Here is a 10,235-nt window from a genome sequence, read left to right on the forward strand (position 1 = left end):
TTATTTCTTCATAAAATTGATTTGATAGTTGATTGTTGTGGAAAAGTAAGGGTTTCTCTCCACCACGCAGCAGCTGGGCGTGCTGCAGGGGATGTTCAACCTCTGGACGCTTTTCCAGCTGTTTCCGTCGTAGCGCTCCACCTCGTGGGAGGCGCCGAGATTCTCGAAGCCTCCGACTGCGTACAGCTGATCCTCCAACACCGCGATGCCGAAGTTACTGCGTGAATTTATCATGGGAGGAATCGCGCGCCATCTGTGCGATACCGGATCGTAGGCGATGACGGTGTTCACACAGTTGACACCGTTGAAGCCGCCGACCTAAGAAAGGGAACATTAACGTCGGCCACCACTCAGAAATGTGTTTTACGTCACATTAATCGGTTTTTCTGTGCTGTGAGCTTAAATCTGAGTATGTGAGTGTGTTATTTAAATGACATCTGATTACTTTTCGTGCTCAGCTTACTACGTAGATGAGGTCTTTGTAGGCGATGACGGCCGCCCCGTTCAGTCCACTTCCCATGGAGGCGATCATCGTCCACTGGTTGCTCTGAGGGTTGTAACACTCTGCGGATGACAGAAGCTCCTCACCATTGAAGCCACCACAGATGTATATCTAGGAGGAATTTGAATATGATCACATTGGGGGTTTTTAGCCACATTTTGTCCAACGCTTTGCTCCAGACCAGGCGGGGAGTTCCGGTCCTCTGAAATGAGGCCAACGCAGAAGTAACTTAAAACTGCATTCTATCAAAAGGCCACCAGGGGGCGACCATTTTGGTGTCAAAAGGACTTCCGTCTCTATACAAGTCAATGGAGAATTCACCAACTTCTCACTTGATTTATAACCTCAGTAAACGTTTTCAAAATGTGTTTATGGTCTCAATCGCTAGTTTAAAGCCTTCTTCAATGCAGTATGATGTTCATTTGGGACATTTTGGCCTCCCTGATTTTATATTTGACGATAAAGCAGGGTATGCATTAGGGCGTGGCTACGTCGTGATTGACAGGTTGATTGGTTCACAGGTTCAGGAGGGCGCCTCATGCTCCTCCTGATGCCCATATAAGTAGAATCCATGTTTTTATTTTACCCGGCATGCACCGGAAATGTTCAAGATGGCGCTGCCCAGATCCGAAACTATTCGCTTCCAAGCAGCAGTCCACAAACCAATGGGTGACGTCACGGATGTTACGTCCATTTTATATACAGTCTATGCTCCAGACTCAAGTATCTCAAGAACTATTGGATGGATTGTTACTGGCATTTAATACAGACGTTGACGGTCCCAAGAGGATGAATTTTAGTTACTTTGGTCATCCCCTGACTGTTCCTGTACCTCTGTAAACAGGTTGACATTTGTAGTTTTTAGTAAAATGGCTCAACAGCTATTGGATGGATTGCTATGAAATTTGGTATCATGGTCATATGAATCCTAATGTCCACCAGCAGCTCAAAGTTTTCATTTATCTGGTGAAAAAACTCAGCATCTACCCAATGGATTGACCATTTTTTATATTCATATCCATGTCTCAACTACCACTAAATGGATTGCTATTAAATTTGGTGAAGTTGTTTTCCTCGGAAGAACTGATAACTTTGACTATCTTAATTTTCGATTTAGCACTATAATACAGTAACATATTAAATTTGTCAATACTTTGATCTGTGACCAAAACCCGCCGTGGCTCAGACTATCAGCCGATTTTTCCTAGTGGTCACTAGTGGTATTGCAACCAAAAATCCCCATAGACCACTTATTGTAAAAGAAATTTCTGTGAAACTGTTGGCAGGACACCTTGATCTCAATTCTGACTCTTTCTGTTATGCATTTTTTATCCATAGAGGTTTTATATGTGTACAACCTTGATGTGCATCCACATCTCAGAAATTAAACCAGCCAACAGCAGGATCAATTTTGGTCCAACTTGCAGAGTACACCTAGTTGGATCCGATTGAGGTTGGATCATGTTCTCACCAGAAACGCTCAGAAACGCTCCATTGTTCATTTTGGGGCAGGGCCAAGACCACATCCTCTAAAGGGTTTTAGGAAAGTTGTTTTGTTCTGCACCTGAAACCTGAGTATAATCGCAGCGTTCAAAACTGCCCAAAGCAAATTGCAATAAGGGGGAAAATGAACCTTATTCAACCAGACTAAAAACCCCCTTTATGTAGACTAATGTTTCACTGCCCTCTCTGATTGGCAGTTACAAGATCTAGCATTACTGCTATGGGTGGTCAGAAGTGTGCATTGTAACCCAACAGTCAGTGGAGACATCCTGGAGTGCACTTCTACCTCACTGCAGCAATGGAAGAAGTAGATGAATACTGCCGGTGGTCAGCAAAATCATTTCCTAGCTGTTGTCAAATTGCTCTTTACGGTTTGTTTCTTCCACCATTCTCCACCTCAGTATCTCCTACCTTGCCGTGTAGCGTTGTAGCATTGGCGTTGCTCCTTTGGTCATTCATTGGTGCCATCATAGTCCACTGGTTGGCGTTAGGCTGGTATCGCTCTACTGTGTTGAGTTGTCCGAATCGGTCGTAACCTCCCATGGCGTAGATGCAGCCGTTCAGCACCGCCACGCTGACGTAGCATCGGACTGAGTTCATCGGCCCCACCTCTTGCCAGCTTCGTGTGAAGAGGTTGAGCCTTCGTACGCTTCTTAAAAAGCTGAGATTGTCGAAGCCTCCGATACAGTAGACAAATCCATTGAGGTAAACGCAGCCGTGGAACGCTCGAGGAGCCTTCCCGTTGTTGGACAGCGTCACCCAGCGGTCAGCTCGGACGTCGTATATCTCAACGCTTTCGGTTGGACAATCCTTCACCCAACCTCCAATAGTTAATAGTACAGTGTGAGGCAGGCGTGTGCAGGTCAGAGGTTTCTCCATGTTGGACTCATGTAGGGTCTTCATGGCGTTGCTTACCATGGTCACACACGCCAAACTCGTTCTCACCAGATTGTTCTTGCACACAGTGTCGACCAAGTAGTTGACAGACATTACAAGCAGGCGGACCTGAACAGAAACAAGGAGAGAAAGGTTCAAGTTTAAAGAGGCGTCAAACTAATATGTGATTTTGAATATATCGATCCCTGAAGTGATGTAGCCAGAGATGCTGAATGCAGGTTGGAGTCCGATTGGGAAGGATAAAAATGCTCCCCTCTTTTGTTGAGGAGAAGGACAAGACCAAAATCATCAACATCATCTCCATCATGCGTTCTGCTTCCATGTCCACAGAGGCAGCCGAAGCAGAATATGCTGTCGCAAATTAGTATTTCTGTGTTTCTGACGCAAATTCGTATCGCTGCCGGTGTGAATAATTCCGATGCAAAATATTCACAGGCGAGTATTTCACATTTTCGTGTAGTTTTTTCATCACGCCCCCGGTGTGTAAAAGGCCTTAACAGAGATCTACTCTCTGGAGACTGAAAGTACCCAGCCAGCATGTCCATGTGGGCCCCCTTAAGGGTTAAATTTGGGCTGCAGTATGGATCCCAAGTGGGTTTGTCCGCAATTTCCATGGTGGCCCCAGCTGTGTTTGCCCTAATGGGCCTCAAGTGGGTTCTGACTGGGTTTCAGGTGGAGCCCAACAGGGTGAATTACACATGTGGGGCCCATATGTTTCTGAAACAATATGCGATTCATACAATTTGCCCAGTTCAAGCCCTCAGTACCCACATAGCCCACATTTAACCTATTTGGGGTCCACATGGACATGCTGGCTGGGTATTGTTAGTTTTTGGAGCCATTTCTGAACAAGCTAACATGCCCAAACTTTTCGTGGTGAAGGAAGGTGTTACCCAGTGCAGCGGTGTGGTTTGTTGGCTTGTTTTTGGACAGCAGCAAAGGTCTACAACTCCCACAATACAGCATTATTAAGTAGATCAATTAGATTGGTTTACAATAAGAAAAATGTAAGATAATGTTCTCAGATCGGCCAACAGCTTGCTTCTCTTGGCCCCCAATACCCAGCTCTGCACCATGGGGGATCGAACCTTCTGTGCTGCTAAGAAAAGTATAGTACAAATGAAAAGCATTACTGTTATTCAGTTACCTTGCTCAGCAGCACGGCCATGTGACTTTTGCGCTCCTCAAGATTATGATCGATCCAGCGGAGGATAGCCTCGAACACAGTGCTCTCCTGTCTCACATTGAGCTCATCCTTCTTGATCAAACCCGCCAGCTGCTGCACGGAGAGCTGCAGGAACTTCTCAGATGATCCTGCCACCTCCTCGAAGTGATGCAGGATGTAGAGGTTGGCCTTTTTCCTGAGGTCAGGACAGTTGTAGAGCTCGGCTGACATCCACGTGCCGATGCAATTCTCGACACAAAGCTTCTGCTCCAGAAAGTCCGAGGTGGCACTTAAGATGCCGTGGATGGCGAAGCGGTGTGCTGCCGCCAAAAGCCCGAGTACATTCTCCTCCGTCACCACGACAGAGCTGTTGTAGGCATACTCCATTATTAGGCTCATTATATTGGGTGGCACATCGGGGAAACTGTAGACCTCTGATGGTGTTGTGCAGAAGAGATTTCTGTGGGATCAGAGAATTGAAATAAAGTCACAGGAACCAACATTTTAAGAAGAGCTTTCTGTCATAATTCTACAATTTCTACTCAATATATTATGTTTGATATACTGGATTTATATTTTCAAGGCGGATATTGTTCTCTTCCATAGTGCCACTAGTAACTCCATTAGGTGCCTTTAAGACCTTTAACCTCCTGACACCCGAGCTTTTGTTTCTCTCCTAGATATTTGGAATTAGTAGGACCTGATAAGAACAAAAAATAATGTCCTCTTATGGGAGTTTATTCACTGTATAAAACTATGTATTTCCTTACATTTACACTTTCCCTTTGCACAAACGATAAAGTCCAAATGTCTTCAAATGAGGACTTCCTGATTAGCAGTGTCGTAGCTTGAGGCTATTGCTAAAATTAGTCAAATCTGCACAGCATATCAAACATTATCAAGCATAAATAGACAAGGTTTTACACCTGGTCCATTTTTGTCTGGGGATCAGCTGTTGATTGACTATCTGGTTTTTACACTGATTGATGTATTGTGCTTTTGCTACCAATAGGTGGCACAAAAAGTGTGTACGAACAAGGACAACAGGTCAAAGTTAAGCAGAATGAAGTCTAAGCTCCAGCAAACCCAAAATGTAATGTCCGCAGGGTCACAGGAAGTTAAGATCCAGACTCAATGACAACAACGATGTCAATCCTCTCACCTGAAGAACGAGCTGCAGCCACAGAGGATGATCCTGTGGGCTTGAAACTCCACGTTACCGACACTGATCACAACGTCACACAACTTTCCCTCCAGTAGGACCTGGCTGAAGACCGAATTACTGATGGTGCTCATTGTTTCAAATGTTTTCAAAAGAGGTTTAAATTGCTGGAAAAATCAGTTTTTAATCCTCTGTTCCTGTAAAACATCAGCATGAATTAACCAGAGAGGTCTCACTAAAGTGTTTTTATTTGAAAATCATAAAGCTTCAAATCTCTCTGAGTCACATTCTGTTCATTACATCATCAGCTGCCTTCAAATGTCGCTCACAAAGTTGGATTTTTGACAACTTTTTAATAAAACAAACACTATAAATACAGGTTAACTATTAGTAACACCTCAATATTGCATAATATATTTCAATTCAACAGCATCACATCTGCAGCCTCAAAAATAAATCAGATTAAATAAAACAACATTATAATCTTCATGGTTTAATGATTAAATTTAAGGCAGAGCTGTTGTATTATAGTGCATTAGTTTTATTTAGGTATATCTTAAAATTAATAGTTATAATAGTAATAATACATTTTAATACATTGTATGATCTACAGTATGTCATAAACTGGCAAGTGAGTATATATATACAATTTATACTTTATATAATATACAACACTTATTGTTCATATTTAGTAATGTTAAAATTATGAGTAAAACTTTATTTACTTTTATTATATATATTATAATTTATTTCATATTATTTATTATTATCTACTATTATTTTATTATACATTAACATATATTATTATCTATTTTATATTATCTATTATTATTGTATTATACATTAACATATATTATTATGTATGTTATAATCTATTTAATATTATATAGTATTATCTATTATTATGTTATATATATGTATTAATACATATTATTATATATATTATAATCTATTTTATATTATATAGTATTATCTATTATTATGTTATTATATATTAATACATATTATTATATATATTATTATCTATTTTATATTATAAATTCTTATCTATTATTATTATTTTATTATATATATTAATACATATTATTATATATGTTATAATCTATTTAATATTATATAGTATTATCTATTATCATTGCTTACCATGGTCACACACATGGTAAGCACATGATATATATATATATATATACACACACATATTATTAGATATATTATAATTTATTTTATATTATCTATTATTATGTTATTTTATATATATATATCAATACATATTATTATATATATTATTATCTATTTTATATTATAAATTATTATCTATTATTATTTTATTATATATATAATAATATACATTAATATATATTATTATATATATGAATTAACACTGTGACACGCGGAGGTTAAATGTCCCTTGCGGGCTTCCGTAGAGAGAATCTTCAGCTTTGTTGACATTATTTCTCTCCAGCTGTTAGTTAGCTGATCACAGTTTCTATGACAGCTCAGCACCCAGAAAACCTCAGACAGCATGGCATTACTCTGCTGACACTCACACCTCTAATAACACTGCCACAGTTATAAGGAAGCGGAGAGAGAGAGAGGGAGAGAAAGAGAGAGAGAGAGAGGGAGAGAGAGAGAGAGAGAGGGAGAGAGAGAGGCGGATATTATCTTTCCTGTTAGCCTGCAGAGCTACACTGAGGAGCTAACAGGCTACATGAGCATGGAGGGGATTCTCTACAAATGGACTAATTACATGACAGGTGAGTCCTTTATCTACCTTTTTTTTTAATTTTATCATCCTTTATTTAAGCTTCATGTCTTTATAATAAGCCGCTACAACAATGATAGTAATATATTATAGCAAACACTTGCTTGCTACATGTGATAGCCCTATAGTAACTTCATCCATCACAGTTATAAACAAGCTATTATTATTATAATTAAGATGTGACATGACATGTAACCGTGCCATAGCTTTGATTCAATGTTTATTTAATCTATTTAAGATTTTAATGTAATGTTTTATTTAGCTTGACATGACTTGTGGCTCAGTTTCATGTCACTTCTGGTTCATTTTTATTACCAATAAAACAGATTAAACTTGTTAGAAATTGTTGGATCAACGACTAAATATTGATTTTAAATTATATACTAACAGCAGTGGTGGGAAATAACTTAGCTTGTACAATTTTGAGGTACTTTCTACTTTCCACTACATTTATTTGACAGCTTTAGTTACTTTTTCAGATGAAGATTTGACACAAACCCCCTTTAAAACATGCCTATTTAATATATACATATACTGTTTAATTAAGTGTAATGTGCTGGTAAAGACACACACACACTCACTCCATAATATATGTCTTAATTATCTACATATGTGTCCTATTAAACAGCATTTATAAAGCAGTTATATTTACTAAAATACTGAGTTTAAGTATAATTTAGAGGTATTTTTACTTTACTTGAGTGTTTCCATTTGATGCTACTTTATACTTTCTACTCCACTACATTTATTTAACAGCTTTAGTTACTTTTCTGATGAAGATTTGACACAATGGATAATATAACAAGCTTTTAAAATACAACACGATGATCCAATATTTGAGCAACAATCAAAGATTAGAGAAAAAGTCCAAAAACTGAAAATGTGTATCAGAACTATCAGTTTGTTCTTCTTTCCTCTCCCATTAATCATCTCACCACCCCTCACATTTATTTGGTGACCATCTGGAGGGGCCCCACCCCTAGGTTGGGAACCACTGGACTAAACTAGCTAACTGTATATAAAGTAGTGTAAACTAGCTCCACCTCCAGCAGCTACAACAGTAACATGCTGCTCTAACACTGATGCTTCACTATTAATAATCTAATGATGTCATAATAATAATATATCAGTCAGAGGACCAAACCACTACTTTTACTGTAATACTGCATACTACATCACTCATAATACTGCAGTACTTTTACTGTAATACTGCATACTACATCACTATAATACTGCAGTACTTTTACTGTAATACTGCATACTACATCACTCATAATACTGCAGTACTTTTACTGTAATACTGCATACTACACCGCTCATAATACTGCAGTACTTTTACTGTAATACTGCATACTACATCACTCATAATACTGCAGTACTTTTACTGTAATACTGCATACTACATCGCTCATAATACTGCAGTACTTTTACTGTAATACCGCATACTACATCGCTCATAATACTGCAGTACTTTTACTGTAATACTGCATACTACATCACTATAATACTGCAGTACTTTTACTGTAATACTGCATACTACATCGCTCATAATACTGCAGTACTTTTACTGTAATACTGCATACTACATCACTCATAATACTGCAGTACTTTTACTGTAATACTGCATACTACATCACTCATAATACTGCATACTACATCGCTCATAATACTGCAGTACTTTTACTGTAATACTGCATACTACATCACTCATAATACTGCAGTACTTTTACTGTAATACTGCATACTACATCGCTCATAATACTGCAGTACTTTTACTGTAATACTGCATACTACATCGCTCATAATACTGCAGTACTTTTACTGTAATACCGCATACTACATCGCTCATAATACTGCAGTACTTTTACTGTAATACCGCATACTACATCGCTCATAATACTGCAGTACTTTTACTGTAATACCGCATACTACATCGCTCATAATACTGCAGTACTTTTACTGTAATACCGCATACTACATCGCTCATAATACTGCAGTACTTTGACTGTAATACCGCATACTACATCGCTCATAATACTGCAGTACTTTGACTGTAATACCGCATACTACATCGCTCATAATACTGCAGTACTTTTACTGTAATACCGCATACTACATCGCTCATAATACTGCAGTACTTTTACTGTAATACTGCATACTACATCGCTCATATTACTGCAGTACTTTTACTGTAATACCGCATACTACATCGCTCATAATACTGCAGTACTTTTACTGTAATACCGCATACTACATCACTCATAATACTGCAGTACTTTTACTGTAATACCGCATACTACATCGCTCATAATACTGCAGTACTTTTACTGTAATACTGCATACTACATCGCTCATAATACTGCAGTACTTTTACTGTAATACTGCATACTACATCACTCATAATACTGCAGTACTTCTACTTAAATAGGATTTTTCATGCAGGACTTTTACTTGTAATGAAGTATTTTTACTTTGCTGTTTTGATACTTTTACTTAAATAAAGTATCTGAATACTTCTTCCACTGCTGGTTGACAGAAGGATGAAAAACAAGCCACACTAACAGAGACTATAAAGGCATCTGACCTTATAATGATGGCAACATAGCATGTCTATAAATAATGGTGTTCAAATAGTAAACCACGTTTACAGTGTAACGACTCTCAGTATAACCTGCTCAGCAGAAACACAATGATCCTGTGTCTGTCAGCTGTGAGCGAGATGAGCATCATGTGAGCCGTCTGCGTGCTATAAAATGAAATTGCTCAACTTTTTATTGCACTTTGAAGTTGAGGGGAAGTCTGCGGGTTTCATTTCTGTTTGACTGTCTGTGCAACAAAAACTGAATTTTTAAAAAAAGAGTCAAACACAACATTAAGTTTAAAGTTTATTTTATCAGTTCAAGCCGGTCAATCAATCAGAGTTTATTTATGCAGCATATTTCATATATTTCAATGCTTTAACAGTTGATTGACAAGCTGATAATAAGACAACATTAAAAAAAATAGAGTTGACATGAAGTGAGGTTAGTTTGGGGGAAAAGGGAACAACATGAAAACATGAAAAAAATGCAAAAAAAGGAACAAAATTCAAAGTTTAAGCACAAATTTAAAACCCAAAGAAATCAGATAACAAATAAAAACACAGAAATTAAACACAGTTAAAAGTCTTCTTCTGCATCTTCTTCATTGTTTAATTTTTTAGTGCATGAAATTGGTGAAAAATGGCATCAAACGTTTGTCTGAG

General features: G+C 38.0%; 2 protein-coding genes across 2 annotated transcripts in view; one reads left to right on the forward strand and one right to left on the reverse strand.

Moving 5' to 3' along the window:
• LOC133991547 (kelch-like protein 10) lies at positions 1–5,363 on the reverse strand. The gene is made up of 5 exons (XM_062430003.1): positions 5,230–5,363; positions 4,050–4,527; positions 2,417–3,010; positions 464–613; positions 1–318 (listed from the first exon to the last, which is right to left on the reverse strand). The coding sequence occupies exons 1-5, from the start codon at positions 5,361–5,363 to the stop codon at positions 1–3; spliced, it is 1,674 nt and encodes a 557-aa protein (XP_062285987.1).
• Positions 5,364–6,713: 1,350 nt separating this feature from the next.
• Positions 6,714–10,235, forward strand: part of plekha3 (pleckstrin homology domain containing, family A (phosphoinositide binding specific) member 3) — an 18,883-nt gene continuing 15,361 nt past the window's right edge. Inside the window, exon 1 of the mRNA XM_062430484.1 lies at positions 6,714–6,983. Within this exon, the coding sequence (XP_062286468.1) occupies positions 6,938–6,983 (46 nt within the window). The 5' untranslated portion in view covers positions 6,714–6,937. The remainder of the gene's footprint in view (positions 6,984–10,235) is intronic.

This window comes from Scomber scombrus, chromosome 12 (genome assembly GCF_963691925.1).
Source record: "Scomber scombrus chromosome 12, fScoSco1.1, whole genome shotgun sequence".
NCBI classification, from domain to species: Eukaryota; Metazoa; Chordata; class Actinopteri; order Scombriformes; family Scombridae; genus Scomber; species Scomber scombrus.